The following is a 20,099-nucleotide window of genomic DNA, read 5'->3' as shown; positions in this document are numbered from 1 at the left end:
AATCCAATAAATTGAAGCTAGACTGAGTATGATTTCAGATCTCTAGAGATGTACTGTGAAGTTACTAAAGTTGTACAATTACGCTGTTGATTAACAGAAAACCGAAAAAAAGATTAAATTTTACCCAGTCTTGATTATTACAAGGCATTGGTTCCCTCAGAACAACTAGTTACAAATGCCTATGAGTACCAAGTATCGAAGCGTTTAGCAAATACTTACTAGATACCAGTTTAAGCACTATTAAATTATAAGAAAAGTTCTAAAAAGAGAAAGTAGTTGAAAATTTGCCAAGTTTATTTAACAAAAAGCATAGTTACCAGTGTACACTAGTTTCAATCAAAATCTACAATTCTATTACAGCGACAGAAATCTGTTCACTCACTCGTCGAATCAAGTTACTACATGAAATTCACTATAACAACAATATAGTTTTTTTCCGAATGGTTTTGTTACACAACACGCAACACAAATTATTCGCACAAATTGTTTTCCTCAAATTGGCTAAAAACGAGCCGTATATATACTGCTTATCTATGTTTGGTTAAGATAGGTCAGTCCTATTTTTACCAAAAGTTCCTAATCTTTGTGTGAAAAATACCGTTTTGGGAAAAGTCTTCAGAAGGTCATTCATGACTTTAATAACCTAGGCCCCTAATTTGGGTTTCTAGTCCAATATTACCTGGGTGAGAATTTTGGTGTTCAATCTATGATATAATCTTTATCAGAGTCAATATCTACTTACTCAACCGTACTCATCAGTTTAAATTTCTTCACCATTATTATCTTTGTACAGTTTCAAATTTAGAATTCGCTTTTGTGTTGGGAATAATTCAAGGTCAGTATTAATTTGGTTCTTTTCCGAAAAACGCTTAAGTTTAACTTACCATTCCTACAAAGAAAACGCTTAAGTTTAACTTTCCATTCCAACAAATCAAAGTAGTATCAAATTGCCTCTATCTTTTTAAGTTATATGATTTTGCAGTCGTGGATAGCGTCTTGCTTGTGCGGGATGCCTTTCGGTGCTCAAGCTGTGGGACTAACTTTTTGTTGTAGGGCATTTAATGAGCACTTGAAAGTCCCTTTTATCATTCAAGAACTGTACTTAGACTACTCATCTTCATTTGCGCTGAGAGGTGTCTCTCACGGGCCTGAGGTTGTCATGAACTGCGTCGCTTAAACAGAAATTATTTTGTTTAATTTGCTTTTTTCGTCTTTTTTAGTTTATTCTATTCATCTTCAACTTCATGATGTTTCAAATTTTGTTCAATTTTCATGTTATTTTTCATAATAGTGATTAATTTTTGTGCTAATGTCATTTGAATTAAATTTTCTGGGGCTGCCTTCAACAAGCCTTCAACACGCTTTCCGGCTACTCCAGTCTTTACTATGTATATACCACCTAGCAATGTTAATTTTTGTAATTTTAATTGTTCAAGACGAATTTATTAATTGTTATTATTATTATTATTATTATTATTATTATTATTATTATTATTATTATTATTATTATTATTATTATTATTATTATTATTATTATTATTATTATTATTATTATTATTATTATTATTATTATTATTATTATTATTATTATTATTATTATTATTATTATTATTATTATTATTATTATTATTATTATTATTATTATTATTATTATTATTATTATTATTATTATTATTATTATTATTATTATTATTATTATTATTATTATTATTATTATTATTATTATTATTATTTCCCGATTATTTACATTGTCATGTCAACAAATTGAATAGGTGCTGGAAGCAACTGCACAAAAGGGTCCCGAAACTGTTTGCCAATTTCCTCCATCTCTAGCCAGTCTCTGTTTGGTAAAAAGCTGGTTTTGAAACCCGCCAGAATGTTACCGAGTACTATACATTTGAGAGAGGCGTGTGATTGTAACAACCTTCGTGTATTCTCAAACCCCAGACCTATATGTAGTACTTGTATAGGGTCAACTAATCCCGTTCCTTCGAGACGAAATTGGGTGAAGTTGATAAACTCTAAAGCAGGTTTGGAATGGAACAGAGCGGGAATGATCTCGTATGTATCCAACATATCTTCACATACAACGTCCTTAACCACCAAATGAGTGAGCAATGGGAAATTTTCACCACTCATGCTAATGACGCCATTCCACCCGTTAAATGTCGTGCAAAATATATTTTTTATGCTTATACTTTCACAGAAATGTTCTAAACTTGTTTCTTTAGCCACAGACAAATTTTCACAAGATCCAGGCAGGTTAATTTGACCTATATCGCTTGTGTCACTTTGTGCTGATTTCACCGCGAGACTCTTCAAATTGGGGAAAAAGTTTTGAATGAAATCGTTTGACAAGTTTCCACTACCGCTAAGGTTTCTTTCAAAATTATCCAACCATAATTCCAAGTTTTGGACACTTTTCAATTTCACTCCATTTGAGTTTCGTAGATCGACAGTTGCACGTTCGCCGAAATACACATGTTTGAGAAATTTTAAGTTGCTCAAATCAGCCAGTGAAAAACCAGAATCAGGTCCGAATTGAAGAGTTTGGATATTCAAAAATGAAAGCAAATCTGGTGAAATTATACAACTACATCTGTCACTAAAACCTAATTGACGAACATAGCCAGCTAAAGCAGGATATTCCAAAACTTTTTTGAAACCTGGACAGCCATAGGAAAAAATTTCAACCAAGGTTCGATCGGTGAACGCAAACTGGTTTAGGACAGCTAAAATTTTGATAGCGTTTTCGAACTTTCCGCTAAAGTAGACATATCGGACAGAATGTTCAAAGATACTTCTTATCTTTTGACTGAAATATTTAATCAGATTTCTACAGTCGTTCTCGGTCGCTTGAAAGTAGAGATGGTTCGGATCATGAGCCACTTCGCGAATGAACAAATGTGACACTTTCCACTTTTTCTCAAGAATCTTCAACTTAGCCATCATTCGTGACGCTATAAAGTTGTGTTCGGTATTCAGTTCTAATTTTAGATTAAGGGGTGCGTTTGATATCACATCTTCCAAATAAGGGCTAATCCTGATAAGATTTTCCAGATCTCTCCAACGGAATACACGATCACCCACTCCCTCACTTGGGTCCTCCACGTCCACTAACAGCTGGCATATCATCTCGATAATTTCACGAGGCAGACATTGAAAGGATGTGATCATATTTGCCATATGGATTAGTGTGATGAAATGTAAAATCTGAAACCAAAAGGAGGATATATTATGTCAGAAATAACAATTTTTTAGATTGTTGGTTTTTGTTGACATCACTGAAAAAGAAAAAGCACGTGCAAGTTGTGCAGATAGAAGTCGGATCTATTCTGTTCCCCCCAGTGTTTTTAATGCCCCTCAATTACAACTTATTTGTTGTTATATAGCACGCTACTATGTAAAAAATAGCACGTAGTAGTAGTAGTAGTAGTAGTAGTAGTAGTAGTAGTAGTAGTAGTAGTAGTAGTAGTAGTAGTAGTAGTAGTAGTAGTAGTAGTAGTAGCAGTAGTAGTAGTAGTAAAAAACTCAATTCCAAAACAGGAGTGAAGAGATCATTTAGTCCAGGCATCTAGAGAAATTAAGAGCGACAATTTTTACAAAAACATTTTAAAAATAAGAACAAGAGATATCAATGTTAAAATGAGTAAGTTTTTCAACTAGAAAAATATGTACTTTAGTACGAAATATGCCCAGCAGTTTATCGAATTTAATACCATTTAGCTTTAGCAGTTCATTTGCACATTTGGTGGCCCTGACAAAAAATTATCTTCAGAGCAAAATTTCTGCGTTTTAGGCACGCTGAACAGTCCAAGAGTCGATGACCTTGTGTTGAAAAAACTATTCGTATTTCACTCTAAACCTCCGCTTGTTTATTGATCATTTTGAAAAGCAGCACCATGTCTGACTGAATCTTCTGGTAGCAAACTGGTTAGAAAAAAAGTCTCTGAAGTGCAGAAACATAATCGCGATCAGAAATAATTCATCTAAAAACTCTTGATTGAAATTTCTCCAGCTTGCGCATATAGGTTACGGAAGGCTGCCATACAGAACAACCGTAAAGAAGGTTGGAGAGGACGAGGCTTTGATACAATAAATTTCCTCTTTGCTGAGATCGTGAAAGGCACGTTTGCTTTATGAAATAAAAAATCTTTATCCATTCAGCTATTTTTGTATCAATGCGACGCTGCCAGCTCAAATTACTCGATATGGTGAAACCAAGGTCTTCAATATAGTCAATATAATCCAGTGCTGTCTCGCCAAGTTTTAATACTTGCGAACGGTCAAAATTGAAAGGTAAAACTTTAGATTTAGACGGATGAAAGCTCAAGCAATTTAAAACTGACCACTGTTGTAAGGTGTTAAGGTCTTGTTTTATGAGTTGTTACACGCATCATGTGAAAATTTTCAAATCATCAGAGTACCGAAAATACGATCCATGTGAGATTACATTTGGCATACCATTGATAAATAACAGAAAAAGATTTTATCCAAGGACACTGCCTTGTTGTACCACAGATGTCACATTCCAGAACGGAGAGAAAGTATCATTCACTTTGACTTCCTGTAAACGATCAGAAAGATAACATTCAAAAAGCACCATAAAACAAGGAGAGAAGCCAAGAACTTGAAGTTTAGACAGCAATAAGTAATGAGGAACAGTGTCAAAGGCCTTTCTGATGTCAAAATAAACTGAAAGTCCAGGAGATCAATTGTCTTGAGATTTATAAACAATATCTAAGTAATCAATCATTTGCGTTAGAGTGCTCCATAATTTCATGAATCCGTGTTGCTGTTTGCAAATTGAAAACTTCACCTTTTGATAAATAAAATCAAACAAGATACGTTCGAATACCAACGATTTTACATAAAATACATATTGGACGACAGATTTCAACCAACTTGAGTGGTCCCGTTTTATGTAAGGCCGTAATATACGATATCTTCCATAAGCAGGGCCAAGTGCAGCTTTTGGTAACCCAGTAAAAGAGTTGTTGAACTGCTGGAGACAAAACATTCGCACACTCACGAAGAACGAATGAAGGAATATTATCAGCACCCATAGAGCTCGAATCATTACAGCGAAATAATAAGGTTCTTATCTCTGTTTCTCAAAACGTTACGTTTTCTATACACAAATCTGGCAAAAATTCATAAGATGCTGGCACATCAAATTTAATTCTGGGAGACAAATGGAACCAAAAAAAGTATTAAAACCATTTGCGATCTCAGGGCTAGAGGACAAAGATTCTCCGCTATAAGACATAACAGAAGGTAAAGACTTACTGAAGCCAAGTGTCCTCAACAGCCTAAAACAGTGAGAAGAACATGAAAAGTTGAATTTTTCAATCCAAATTTGCTTGTCTATTTCAATTGACTCGTTAAGAGATTTATTAAGTTCTCTCTTTTTTTGGTGAGAGCCAAAATGTCCAGTTTTTGGTAAGCTTACGGAGGTTAGTCTTTTTCTGATTCAGGAGATTCATTGTATGCGGGGCGAAAAATATTGGCGCATTACGTCACTTAGCTCGTTTCATTTTAGTACATTGACTAAAACTTTCTTGCAGATAGAAATACCAGCGCTCAGGGTAGTCCAAAATTTGATATCGTTGAAACTTAGAAATTTTGAACAAGTCAGAAAGATAAAAGTTGAAAGCTTGTGCATTGAATGACGGACGCGAAAAACCTGATTCAAATTTAGCATCAATCAGATCGAAGAAGATCGGGTAATTATCGAAAAATGTTAGGTTCCAATAGATACAGGTAATTGATCCACATTAGACAAGATAAGATCCAACGTGTTGTGACCTTTGTTAGTGGGAAAGCTAACAAATTGATTCAAATTAGGTTCGTCAAGTAAATCTAAAAACTTAACTTCCTGAGAGTTAATCGATATAAGTGTTTCCCAATTGATACCGGGAAGATTAAAATCACCGCGCACATAAATATTAACTGTTGTCGTAGGCGAATAGTCGCTGACTAAACATTTGATTTTCGCTATCAGTGAGCAATTTGATTTTCGCTATCAGGCAATCAGTGAGCAATTCGATGTTGAAATGAAATGGAGATCCAACTGGGGGTTGTTTATCAATATGAAAAACGACGGTATGCTATCTAGAAGACCACACGCAGCAGAGAAAAGATATTGTGGTAATTTAAGATCAATCATATAGGCAATCAGTGAGCAATTCGATGTTGAAATGAAATGGAGATCCAACTGGGGGTTTGTTTATCAATATGAAAAACGACGGTATGCTATCTAGAAGACCACACGCAGCAGAGAAAAGATATTGTGGTAATTTAAGATCAATTATTTGAGTTTGGATGCAATTAGAAGCAGCAATAAGAATACATCCGTGTTCCCATTTGCTGCGATCGGAACGTGCCACAACGTCGAAATGAGATCCGAGTAATACTTCTGAATCAAAAATGCTTTCAGAGGGCGATGTTTCAGTTAAGAATATTAAGGAAATTGATGCTGTTGTCATTACTCTACCCAGTTCTTGACTTTTAGACAAGCTGCAAATTGACTGACAATTGGGAAGCAAGCAGTTGGCTAGTTTTAGTCTCATACTGCTCATTTCGACTTCACGCCCTTGGGGGATCCTAAAAGCTGCATGCCAAGCTTGGGGGAGCAGGAACAGAAAAGATGCGAGAAGTCGTGAGGGCAGAAGCAAGCAACTATTGGGGATGCAATGTTTAAGGCTGAAAACAAATTATTAATAATGAAACCTTAAGAAAAAAAGCTACAACATCCTTTGCGAATATTAAACAATTTTGATGAACCGGAACTATAACATATAATAAAAACATCAATTGGTTCAAAAAAACTATCGTGAAATAAATTAAGAATAACAACAAGCATGGCGGGATATAATAACAACAGGCCGATGGAGTTTGTTTGTAGTGCGAGTGCATAACCTATTGGGCGGCGCAAACGGAAAACCTATTGGGCGGCGCATCCGTTTTGTGTTCAAAAGCATTTTTGCCCCAAAACCACTGGAAACACCCAAACCACTAGCATTTTTGTTCCTCAGCAGATGGATCCGGTGTCAACTGTTCCAAACGTTTTCACAAAAACTTTTATATTTGCGACTTCTGTAATTTTCACACAGTAAACTTTGATAACCAACTGTTGATAAACGCCAGCAGAAGCATACTCATGAAAATAGTCTATTTTGTCGGCCATATTCATTAACTTAAAAGGAAAGCAAGGAATTTTAAAGTTTTAGATATTTTAATTATGTTGCAATTTTTGTAATAGAAATTATTTTTTCGTTCGAGCATTTTTTTGAAAAGTAATTTTATGAAAAAACAATACCTATTGAGCAATAGATAGAAGGACAAATGTCGTATTCTTAATTTCCTCAGTTGCTCAAACGGTGACCAGCTTTTTTCATTAAGGAGGTCTAACTATGAAAAAAAATAAGAATGGGAAAAAAGTTTATTCTAAGATCATTGGGTTTTTATATAATTGTAGAAAAAAATGAGAATGTGATTGGGTAGGAAGTGCTAAAACTTGTAGTAGAAATCTTGTAGTTTATGGCTCGCTTGGAAATTTTTGAAGTTATTTAGATGCTAGTGTGTTTAGCTTGTCCCTCGTCAAAAATGAATTAAACTCACCTCTGGGAGGAAGATTTTGTAGAAATTTTTTGTTTTATGTGTTTTTCTCTATATGCGTACAAAGACCCACAATCTTTTTGCGCCAAAAAGAGGTTTTGAAATTGGTGTGACAATAAATATGGTGCACAAGCACTCCGTCTTGAGATAAATGTAAAAACGACTTTTAAGTGACATGATGGTAAATTGCAAAGAAGCAACGAATATAGAGGACACTCACAGCTGTTATGTATTTCGTCCCCACTACACAATGGTTTACTTTAACCTGAAAATAAGCAGTTTTTCAATGATTTTTGACGACCAAAAATGACATTAATGGTTTTCCTCCATTCGTTTTGAAGCATTTAATACAATTTCTTAATTCCGTTTTTAGGTGGTGCTAATTTAAAGAATTCATTGCAAGCGGTACTGAAATACAGAAACTTAGAACGTTTAAAAAAATTGAATAAATCTGACTCCATTTTTGGTGTTTTTCGGGCTAGCGTCATGAATAGTGACAAAATTTTGTCAGTAATTTCAGTGCAATGAGAAACTCAACTCCTCGGACAACCTTTTTCACTTTTAACGTCTCTAATACTTAAGATAATCTCAATCAGACAAAAATGAACGAAAATAAGAAGACAATTATCAGTTTTGCTATTAACATTACTGCTCACCAGAACAATTAACTCTTTGATTTTGGTTTCAAATAATTACTAATAAAAATCGAAAAATTAGGTTTGGTGTTAATCACATGCTCAAATTGTGGGCTTGGGCAGCGTTCATAGCGAATAGTAATCCTTTTCGAACAAATTAGTAACTTATTTTCATCAATCAATTTACTAAATTTTAAAGAGCAAAACGGTTGCACAAAATGAACGTTTTCTTCATACGCCGTGGTTTGCGAAATTTCCCTTTTTGCACACTGGCGAAATAATGGAGTAAAACTATAAAAAAACTTCTCTTAAGAGAATTTTACGTATTCAGTGATCTTATCAGACAACTAGCAATTAATATTCCAATAAATTTATTTAGGTTTAATAACGATAAATCAATTTTATATTAAGAATTACTGCTGCTGCAAAATTTTTTGATGTAAATTAACTGTGAGATGAAAATTCTTTGTGGATTTAAACAAAAGGAACGAAAACAGAATTTTCCAACAAAAAGAATAAAATGAAAATGTTTGCAGTCTTAATCGCTGAATATTGTGTTCCTCAGATGTAATAACAAGATGCATATTCTTAAAGGTCTTCTAAAATAACAACTTTGTTGGAAATGAGTTTCAAACTAATCGATAAATTTTTAATACCCTTTGGGAAGAGGACATAGTCCAACCAGATAGCCTCACCATGAAGATATGGATTTGTAAAAAGTTATATATTTCATTCGTATCGAAACCAGTTTGAAAGCTATGTTGTTTTTTGGAACGACGGAGATCAGGAATTTCTAACAGACGGTTTAATATCTACATGTTCTTCAATAAACTGATTATATTTACAAAAATCAAATCTGTAAATACAAAAGCACATTTAAGGGAAATCAGTCCGAAAATTGGTTTAAAAAAAACAAGCATAGTTGAGTTAAATTTTTCATAGTTAATCTTGTTGGTCCAGCTTGCTTTTTTAATAACATATTTGATATAAAGTCATATGAAATTTACTCACCTAATGTCTCCCAGACAGCAGTTAGTTTAGTTTGGGGAGAGTGATGACAAAATGGAAAGGCACAATCTATTCATATTTGTTCCAAATACAAATTTGAGTAAAGGAAAAACAGACTATGAAAAATCGGAAAATGGAATTTTTGTTTTGATGGACAATAAAACAATTAAAAGAACAGTTAAAATATTAAAATTAAGGATTACTGTCCGAAAATAAGCAAACTCAGCAAACTGGCTTACATGATCATGCTGCGATTGGGTGGAAATGAGAGACAAATATTTGTTCATGTTTGCGACATTATAACACTACTATTACGTCACTTCAGATGACCTTTCATCAACAAACTTAGATGTCAAAAGTTATTTCGTTCTGATTGAGTTCAACGACAGAAAAAGGGGACTTTTGTTCAGACTGTTCTGCCTATTTAACGCGCAGTTCATTCCGCCTACAATAACGAGGGGGGGGGGGGGCATTAACAAAGATTTTTTTAATACCGCTATACAAAGGTCATCATGACATCACAGTGGTCTTTAATCAGTGAGAAATACGTTACAACAGACGGCCAATCCTCAGGCGACTCTTCGATGAAAAAGTGGGAGCTCAAATTGAATTTAAAAGTTTAAGATTTGAGGGGTCTTCAAAAGGACTGGGGTTCCATTCTGTACATAGGGTTCATTTCATGTCACTAGGCGCACAGGGCTTTCATAACATTTGTCGGCTCGGCCAGCTCGGAGCTGTATGCGTTAAAAATATTTTCAATTTTGACCAATATTTTTTCTTACAATTTGTTGGAGCTGAGCTTAAGGAATAACAAGCTTGCATAGGCGGGGAAAATAGAAACAAAACACTTTCTGATGTCTTAGTCATTTAATAGTTATAGTTCTAGTTACAGTTTGTCACGTGAGAAAAAAGAGAAAAGGGGGAAATAACAAAAAGCAACACACAGAACGCAACGTAGTAGCCGCAGAAAACGGCTGAAAGTATAACTCAGCAAAATATTGCAAAACAAATTGTCTTGAGCAGTAAATAACGTGTTACTGTGTCTTGAACTAGAAATATTCCTGAGCAGTAAATTGTTACTGTGTCTTGTATTCAAAATATTATTCTTGAGCAGTAAATTCTGTTACTGTGTCTTGCATCAACGAATTATTGGAGCTGAAATTCAACTGTTACAACCCCAACTTCTGGTATTCTCAAATTGTGAGTACAAATAGCAAAAGCCAACTTAAGTTTAAATTTAAGTATTTTTGCACAAACAGGTCTTAGACATATATCTTTGTCTTCGATTTGTCTTTTCTATCGGATTGAACTGGTATACATAAAGAGATCCCGTATTGTGTGATCTGTAGCAATCCAGTTCAAATTGATAGTTGAAAAAACTAAGATCAGCGAATAGTTACGAACTAAAGTAGTTAATGCAACGGTAAGTACAGCAGAGCTGATATACAGTTACAAAAGCGAACTGCATAAACGAAGTATCCGGACAGATTTTGTAACCACTCAGAACGAACTGGGCGGTGTAAAACTTTCTTTGTGAAACACAAGGAGAGCAGCCGTTACATTTGGTCCGCCGACCCGGACAGTGGAATAAACTGCTGTCCAACCCCACAGTCGAAGTGACGAAGTCATCGACGAACGAGAACAAAACCCAACGAACATTTCAACAACGCAAAGCCAATTAGGCAAAGCAAATAGGAACGTTGAAAAGCAAAAACTAAATTAAAGCAAACAAACAAAGGAGCTGTAGAGGTTCAAGCTGCAGTCCCGAAGTACACAAGAAGTGACTCCGTCACAGAGTCAAAGCGTTTTGGATCGCCAGATCAACAACTTGCGAAACAAGTGGATTGAGAAACAGGAAGAAGGTTTTGGGCTCGTTGATAATCGAGATCGACCAAGCAAGCTCAAGACTCTTTATCAGCAGATACTGCAACTGGACGACAGCATTCAAAAACTCGTGAAAAGGAAAGCTGAGACTCTCCGAGACCCAGATATTTCTTTAAAACGCAAACTTGAGAGAGAAAAATACTTTCAATATTTGAACGCAGAGTGGTTGCCGTATATCCACGGAGAGACAAACATGTCAAGCCAGCAAAGCCAGTCAACTCTTCATGCTAATGAAGAGCAACCGCCTGCGAATAATGTGCAGCAGTTAGCACAAAACGTTGGAATTCCAGAGTTTAACCAAAACCATGGTAACACAAGCAATGCAACGACGAATACGGTTACACGGACAATCAACCAGGATACAGAAAACGCTTCGGAAGCATCTTCAGTGAAACGTCGGTTTGAAGAACGAATGAAGGAATTCGAAATTGAATTCGAAAGAAAGTTGCAAATCGAACGAGCACAATTTGATCGAAAGAAGTTGGAGCTAGAAATGCAAATGAAAGAACTAGAGATGCAACATCAGCTTCGGCAAAAGGAGCGAGACCTAGAGCGCCAATTGCAAAGAACAGCATTGGAGAAAGATGACTTACGTTCTCAATCGACTAAGGCACGTGACAAGTCACCTTTCAATTGGACCCCAAAAGGGAGAGATGTCTCGGAGTGGGAGAATTCGATGAACGACACGCAAACACCAATTCGACCAAGAGCTCGCTTTGACGTCAGCCCTGAACGGAATAAGCAGAGGCATTACCCATGGTACCTAAACTCTCGCGAACGCTCAGTAAGTGTTGAAGGGTGGGATATATCGCCGATAGCTGGAAGGCACTACAACACTGGACATTCAAGCAGTAGTTTACCAAAATTGAGGTTGAACAATTTTGACGGAAACCCACTGGAGTGGCCTGAGTGGTCTAGCATGTTCATAGCAACAGTAGATAAACGCATGATTCCCGACTCAGAAAAAATGAGCCATTTGAAGACACTGCTAACAGGCAAAGCAAAATCTGCAATCTCGGGAATGGGCTATTCTGGACAGTTTTATAGTGCTGCCTGGAACATTTTAGAAAGAAAATTTGGAAGACCGCATGTAATTATAGATGCGCAGCTCGAGAGCCTACGAAAAGCTAATCAAGTGAAACCTCATGATTCAACCAGCCTGATTAATTTTTCTGTTATTGTATCTAACTTCGTGAACGTGCTTAAAGAGTACAAACATATTGGTGATTTGCAATCAAGTTCGACATTGTACATGGCAGTTGATAAGCTACCACAGGTTCTTAAAGAAAAATGGTGGTTCTACGTCGATGACAAAGACGAGGACTGGCCTGATCTAATCATGTTTGAAAAATGGCTATCACGAATGGCATTCGTGCATGAAGGGTTTTCAGCGTTTAAAGGGGAACGCAAAGAAGAAGACCGACGCAACGCAAATAGAGAAAAACAATTCTCGAAGACATCGAACTTCGGTGCAAGTTCGAACCTGCAAGAAACCAAGCAGACGCAAAGCGATCACTGTCCATTATCCGATGGCACTCATAAAATTTGGAACTGTCCATCATTCAAAAACATGAGTGTGAATGATCGATACGTGGCAGTGAGGAGAGAACGCTTATGTTATGGATGTCTGGGAAAAGGACATGCAATCAAAGATTGCAAAGTCAAAGTGTGCGGTATAAACGGATGTACCAAAAAGCACAACAGACTGCTACACTCAGAAAACCGAATGGACGAGGGTAGTCACGCAGTTAACGTAAGCGCAGCAACAATCAACCAGAGTAACCAAGTTACTAGTTTTCTTCAAATAGTTCCGGTATCGGTTCAGAGTGGTGGTAACAGGTTGAATACCTACGCTTTCCTCGACAGTGGTTCAACAGTATCGTTCATTGATCAAAGCATTAAAGATCAACTACAAGCCAAAGGCACGGACGTTACCTTAAACATAGCTGGCATACATGGGACGCAAGATTTGAGGACGGAGAAGGTTCCTATCACAATAAAGGGACTACATTCAAAGGTGCATTCAATTGAAGCGTTTGCACACCCATCAATCTCGTTGGGAAACACAACATATGACTACAAGGAACTGAAGAACAAATTCAAACACCTGAATGTTCTCACTAACAGAACATTCAACCTGATGGAAGTAGGCATCATACTTGGACAAGATGCCTACGAAATTCAACGTCCATTGGACTATAAGATTGGAACACGAAATGAGCCTTTCGCCGTCTTAACAGAGTTAGGATGGGTAGTCAGTGGTCCCATGACAGGCAAGAAAAGTCAAAATGTTTGTCATTTTGCCTTCACAGAAGATGTGAAAGTGGCAGAAAATATCCAATCATGATTGGGACATAGAAACTTATGCTTCCAAAATAAATGTTGTAAGTCAATCAAAGAAAGAGCAACAAGCTCAGAAGTTGCTAGAGAGCACTACAAAGTTTACAGGCGAGCGGTACGAAGTGGGCATGCTCTGGAATGAACCAGAACCCAGTCTTCCAAACAACTACGGCTCAGCCCTTGGTCAGCTCTACTCACTGGAACGAAGATTCCAACGAGACCCAAAGTTAAAAGAATTGTATCAACAGTCAATTGATACAGATGTTGAAAAGGGATTTGTGAAGATCCTTGGTAAATCGGAAATCAAAGGCACTTTCGGAAAAGAATGGTATTTGCCACACCATCCAGTACTAAACCCCAACAAACCGGGTAAAGTTCGCCGTGTTTGCAACGCTGCAGCAAAATACAAGGACGTATGTCTAAATGACAACTTGTTAGCTGGACCCGATCTACTACACGGATTGATCGGAACAATATTCAGATTTCGAGAAGGACCAATTGCCCTAACCGCAGATATTGAATCAATGTTTCTGCAAGTGCAGGTTCCTGAACGGGATAAAAGCTGCTTGAGATTCCTGTGGCGACCAACAATGAACGAACCTGTGCAAATTTACGAGTATCAGCGTCATGTTTTCGGAGCAAAGAGTTCCCCAACATGTGCCAACTACGCTCTGAAGCGAGTAGCGATCGATAACGAAGACGAGTTCCCAATTGCGGCAAAAACAATCCAAAACAACTTCTACATGGACAATTTCATCAAGTCAGTCGAAACACCTGAAGAAGCAATCAAAGTTTTCAAACAACTGCAACCTCTTCTCTCTCAGATCATGGATTTGAACTGAAGAAGTGGATCACCAATAGCGACTTGGTAACCAACGCAATCCCAGAGGACTTAAGATCAATCAGCAAAACAAAGCAGGTTGAAGTAGAGCCCAGTCAGGAAGGGTCATCAGTGCTTGGGCTTCAGTGGACGATTACCGATGATAGTCTACAGGTTTGTAGAGGTAAAAGCAAAGAAGTTGAGACCCCAATCACCCAAAGGAAGATCTTATCTCTGGTTTCTTCAGTGTTTGATCCTCTTGGACTGTTTGCACCATTCAGTGTCCATATGAGACGACTCCTGAAGAGCATCTGGACCAAAAATGGACAACATTAGGACAACTCAGTAGAACCTAACGAAGAAGAAGAGTTTCTGAAGTGGAAGGCACAGCTTCCAGAAGTAGCAGAAACCAGCATTGATAGAAGATACTTCAGCACAGCCAAGGACAAATGGGAACTTCATGTGTTTGCCGACGCATCTGAAGATACAATGTGCGCAGTGGCATACCTACGTTCAAAGCCCAAAGAATACCCAGCAGACTTAGCATTTGTAATCGGAAAGTGCAGAGTTGCACCAATGCGACACCTTTCCATACCACGCTTGGAACTACAAGCAGCAGTGATGGCGGTGAGACTTAAAGAGCAGATAGTGAAGGAACACGGATCGAAGATTCACAGTTCTAACTTTTGGACAGACTCCACTACTGTTCTGCAATGGATTCACAGCTCCCACCGTAAGCAACAGGTGTTTGTTGCAAACAGAGTAGCTGAGATTTTGGATACAACTAATGTTTCACAATGGAATCATGTGAGTGGTATTAACAATCCAGCTGACATCGGGACACGAGCGATCAATGTTGACGAACTTAAGAGAAGCAAATGGCTCACTGGGCCGGCCTGGTTGAAGCAACGAGAGAACGAATGGCCTGAACAGTTGAATTTAACTTTTGCTTCAGACGAACAAAACGACGAAATGGTCTTCTCAGCTAAGGTTGAAGAGAAGAATCCGCTGATTCAGTGGGAACGATTCAGCAATTACAATCGACTAGTAAATACAATGGCATACATACAGCGTGTATTCAAAAAACACAAACCGGCAACAAAAACACTAAGTGTTGAAGAAAGAGAGGATGCACAAGCAAGCATCTTCAGACTACTGCAGCAAGAACAGTTTACTGAAGAGATGAAATCTCTCAAGGCTGAAAGGGAAATTCCGAAAAACAGCAAAATCCTCCAGTTTTCACCATTCATAGATCAGCAAGGACTTATTCGTGCTCAAGGCAGAATAGGTAAAAGTCATCTGAACTTCGAAACCAAGCATCCAATACTGTCACATTGGAAGCACCATGTAGTTGAATTACTCTTGCGAAATGAACATAAGAATAATCATCACGAAGGTACTGAACATGTCAGAAACATAGTCCAGCAAAAATTCTGGATCCTAGGCATACGAAATGCTTTGAGATCGATCAAAAACAAATGCATTAGATGTCGAAAGGGAAATGCCCAAACAAAGGCACCAGTAATGGCAGATCTACCTGAAGAACGATTAGTCGCATCAACGGTATTTTCGAATGTGGGCGTAGACTATTTCGGACCATTCACAGTAAAGATTGGTCGAAGAAACGAAAAGCGCTGGTGCTGTCTATTCACATGCCTTACTGTACGAGCGGTACACATAGAGATTGTACCAAGATTAGACACTGATAGTTGTCTGCACGCAATTATGCGATTCATTGCACGAAGAGGCAAACCGGTCAAAATGATTAGCGATAACGGGACAAACTTCGTTGGAGCTGAAAAAGAACTGGCAGAGTATATAGCAGCATGGAACAGGGTGCGAATTGAAGAACATCTGATTCAACAAGGTATCAGATGGAAGTTCAACCCACCTGCAGCACCACACTTTGGAGGAGTGTGGGAAAGACTGGTTAGGAGTTGCAAGAAGGCAATGTACGCAGTGCTGAGCAATCGATCAGTCACGGAAGATGTTTTGTCAACCACGATGTGTCTTGTTGAACAGACGTTGAATGCTAGACCGCTGACACAAGTCAGTTCTGATGCTACCGATTTAGAAGCTATTACTCCAAACCATTTCCTACTTGGCAACAAGAACCTTTGTTTACCGTATCTATCAGGTGCAGAGCAATTTGTTGATCATAGAAAGCTCTTCCGACAAACACAAGCTTACGCAGACCTCATCTGGGACAGATTCCGTAAAGAGTACTTGCCAACGTTGAACAGTCGTAAGAAATGGCAGACCACAACGGACAGAAGTCTTCAGCAGGGTGATCTTGTGTGGTTAGTGGAGGACAGTGACAAACGTGGATATTACGATCTGGGTCGAATAATCGAAACCTTTGAAGGTTCCGACGGAGTGATTCGATCAGCGAAAATCCGAACAAAGGATGGATACTACAAGAGGCCCGTAGTGAAGCTCGCTCCAGTACTTCCAACTGACGATGATGTTTTCACGAAGGAAAACAGGGCCGGCGATGTTGGAGCTGAGCTTAAGGAATAACAAGCTTGCATAGGCGGGGAAAATAGAAACAAAACACTTTCTGATGTCTTAGTCATTTAATAGTTATAGTTCTAGTTACAGTTTGTCACGTGAGAAAAAAGAGAAAAGGGGGTAATAACAAAAAGCAACACACAGAACGCAACGTAGTAGCCGCAGAAAACGGCTGAAAGTATAACTCAGCAAAATATTGCAAAACAAATTGTCTTGAGCAGTAAATAACGTGTTACTGTGTCTTGAACTAGAAATATTCCTGAGCAGTAAATTGTTACTGTGTCTTGTATTCAAAATATTATTCTTGAGCAGTAAATTCTGTTACTGTGTCTTGCATCAACGAATTATTGGAGCTGAAATTCAACTGTTACAACCCCAACTTCTGGTATTCTCAAATTGTGAGTACAAATAGCAAAAGCCAACTTAAGTTTAAATTTAAGTATTTTTGCACAAACAGGTCTTAGACATATATCTTTGTCTTCGATTTTTCTTTTCTATCGGATTGAACTGGTATACATAAAGAGATCCCGTATTGTGTGATCTGTAGCAATCCAGTTCAAATTGATAGTTGAAAAATCTAAGATCAGCGAATAGTTACGAACTAAAGTAGTTAATGCAACGGTAAGTACAGCAGAGCTGATATAGAGTTACAAAAGCGAACTGCATAAACGAAGTATCCGGACAGATTTTGTAACCACTCAGAACGAACTGGGCGGTGTAAAACTTTCTTTGTGAAACACAAGGAGAGCAGCCGTTACATTTGGTCCGCCGACCCGGACAGTGGAATAAACTGCTGTCCAACCCCACAGTCGAAGTGACGAAGTCATCGACGAACGAGAACAAAACCCAACGAACATTTCAACAACGCAAAGCCAATTAGGCAAAGCAAATAGGAACGTTGAAAAGCAAAAACTAAATTAAAGCAAACAAACAAAGGAGCTGTAGAGGTTCAAGCTGCAGTCCCGAAGTACACAAGAAGTGACTCCGTCACAGAGTCAAAGCGTTTTGGATCGCCAGATCAACAACTTGCGAAACAAGTGGATTGAGAAACAGGAAGAAGGTTTTGGGCTCGTTGATAATCGAGATCGACCAAGCAAGCTCAAGACTCTTTATCAGCAGATACTGCAACTGGACGACAGCATTCAAAAACTCGTGAAAAGGAAAGCTGAGACTCTCCGAGACCCAGATATTTCTTTAAAACGCAAACTTGAGAGAGAAAAATACTTTCAATATTTGAACGCAGAGTGGTTGCCGTATATCCACGGAGAGACAAACATGTCAAGCCAGCAAAGCCAGTCAACTCTTCATGCTAATGAAGAGCAACCGCCTGCGAATAATGTGCAGCAGTTAGCACAAAACGTTGGAATTCCAGAGTTTAACCAAAACCATGGTAACACAAGCAATGCAACGACGAATACGGTTACACGGACAATCAACCAGGATACAGAAAACGCTTCGGAAGCATCTTCAGTGAAACTTCGGTTTGAAGAACGAATGAAGGAATTCGAAATTGAATTCGAAAGAAAGTTGCAAATCGAACGAGCACAATTTGATCGAAAGAAGTTGGAGCTAGAAATGCAAATGAAAGAACTAGAGATGCAACATCAGCTTCGGCAAAAGGAGCGAGACCTAGAGCGCCAATTGCAAAGAACAGCATTGGAGAAAGATGAACAGCCTTGAATCAGTTTTCATCAGCAATTAACAGTGACCTCTGTTACAAGCACTTAAGAAACAATTTTAGTTGCAACGAAGCATTGAAAACATTGTTTAAATTCACTCGTGCAACAGCTTTGCTGCATCAAAACGTTTGAAAAAGCTCCTATAATCACTTAGGCAGGTAAAGTTTGACTTTGATTATTCGTTATTTTTTAGTTTCATGTGGCAGTATTATTGAGAGTCGTTTCAAAACATAACAATTCCATTTTCACACTTTAACCTTGCTTTGACCTTGAAGTCTGCACGAACTGTCTTCTGACCTCAATGCTCTTTGGTCTGTCTGACATTTTATCGTCATTCAAAATGGATAGACTTGATAAGACTTGATCGATTTATCTAAGACCCTCTCGATTTGCATTTCTTCGATCTGCACTTTTGGGAAAGTCCCGCCGAGTGTGCCCAGCAGTTGCAAGAAGCTCTCGGGGACTGACTTAGCTAACAGCAAGCGTCTTGTCATTTTTTAATCTAGAAGTATTAGATCTTCCTTGAGCTCTCCCTCCGATGATTATTCTCTCAACAGTTGTTGGCTTTCGTAAGAATAAACAGGGAAATAATCTATGAGATTTTTCAACAAGGTCGCTGAAGTCGGTCGGCGCCGTGACCTAATCCCATCATCAGTGGGCTGAGTTAACAACCATTAGATGAATTGGGAGTCAATCGAGATCGTATCAACAGCTTGGCTACTCAGCTACACTTGTCTTTGTTCACAGAAATATTAAGGAGGAAGGCCGTTTAGTGATCATTCGACAGTTGTTAGCAGAACAGGTTGCCATTATGGTACAAGATGTCCGGCAACCATAACAACAGTGTTGAGCAGTTTCTACCGATGAGGGTTATCGCGTAGTCTACAGATGTAGCTTGGTCCCACCCATCAGCCATTTTTCTTGGGATGTTCGATAGTAAAACTTTTGAGATAAGTGTGAAATATTGGCATTATGATAACTGAGAAAACTTGAAATTAAAATGTGATGGAGAGTGAAGAAATATTTATATCAAATGAGCTGTGTACTGTCGTGTTCATTTGCAATCGAGACATTCGTCTGCCAAAAAAATGTCTGGTGAAGAGGAATTTGAGATATTATTTAATTGATCTGCCTGCTTCTAAAGTGCTGAATATCGTCTCTGATTTTCATAAAATCAGCCCAAGAGATAAACCAAAAGAAAGTTTTCCACACTTTTGGTTCAAGAGGAGATGTTTTTAGCCAACAAGATCATCAGCTGGACATTGGTGGGATGGGGTCATAAGATATTAATATTTGTGAGTGGAATTGACGTCGTACAGATTTGATAAGTGTAAGAAAAAGTTCAATCTATACTGCAACGACCGAGGTCATGATAGTGAATAAAAGAGCCACAGAAGAGTAGCATCTAGAGATGGCATTTTAAGAATTACAATTTAAAGAGGTTCCACAGTTTTATTAATACCTCCGTAGTACCATAAATACTGACTCAAATATCTGCAAAACTGCACCGCAAATAACCGCAAAAAGAAAAAATCTGCAGTTGTTGAAGTCAGGGCAGGGCAGCACACGTTACTTGCTCGATTACCTCGAAACAAGTTTGTA

General features: G+C 37.9%; 1 protein-coding gene across 1 annotated transcript; it reads right to left on the bottom strand.

The window, feature by feature from the left end:
• Positions 1-1,718: 1,718 nt before the first annotated feature.
• LOC142335046 (uncharacterized) lies at positions 1,719-9,508 on the bottom strand. The gene is made up of 2 exons (XM_075383373.1): positions 9,267-9,508; positions 1,719-3,213 (listed from the first exon to the last, which is right to left on the bottom strand). The coding sequence occupies exon 2, from the start codon at positions 3,184-3,186 to the stop codon at positions 1,744-1,746; it is 1,443 nt and encodes a 480-aa protein (XP_075239488.1). The 5' UTR covers positions 3,187-3,213; positions 9,267-9,508; the 3' UTR covers positions 1,719-1,743.
• Positions 9,509-20,099: the final 10,591 nt, after the last annotated feature.

The sequence above is a fragment of the Convolutriloba macropyga genome, chromosome 2, assembly GCF_964194025.1.
Source record: "Convolutriloba macropyga chromosome 2, txConMacr16.3, whole genome shotgun sequence".
In the NCBI taxonomy this organism is placed as follows: domain Eukaryota; kingdom Metazoa; phylum Xenacoelomorpha; order Acoela; family Convolutidae; genus Convolutriloba; species Convolutriloba macropyga.
The sequence above is the reverse complement of the archived record's forward strand: the minus strand, read 5'-3'. Positions and strand labels throughout refer to the sequence as shown.

Excerpts from the sequence above, each read along its gene's own strand:
- LOC142335046 (XM_075383373.1), bottom strand. The coding sequence starts at position 3,186 with ATGGCAAATATGATCACATCCTTTCAATGTCTGCCTCGTGAAATTATC.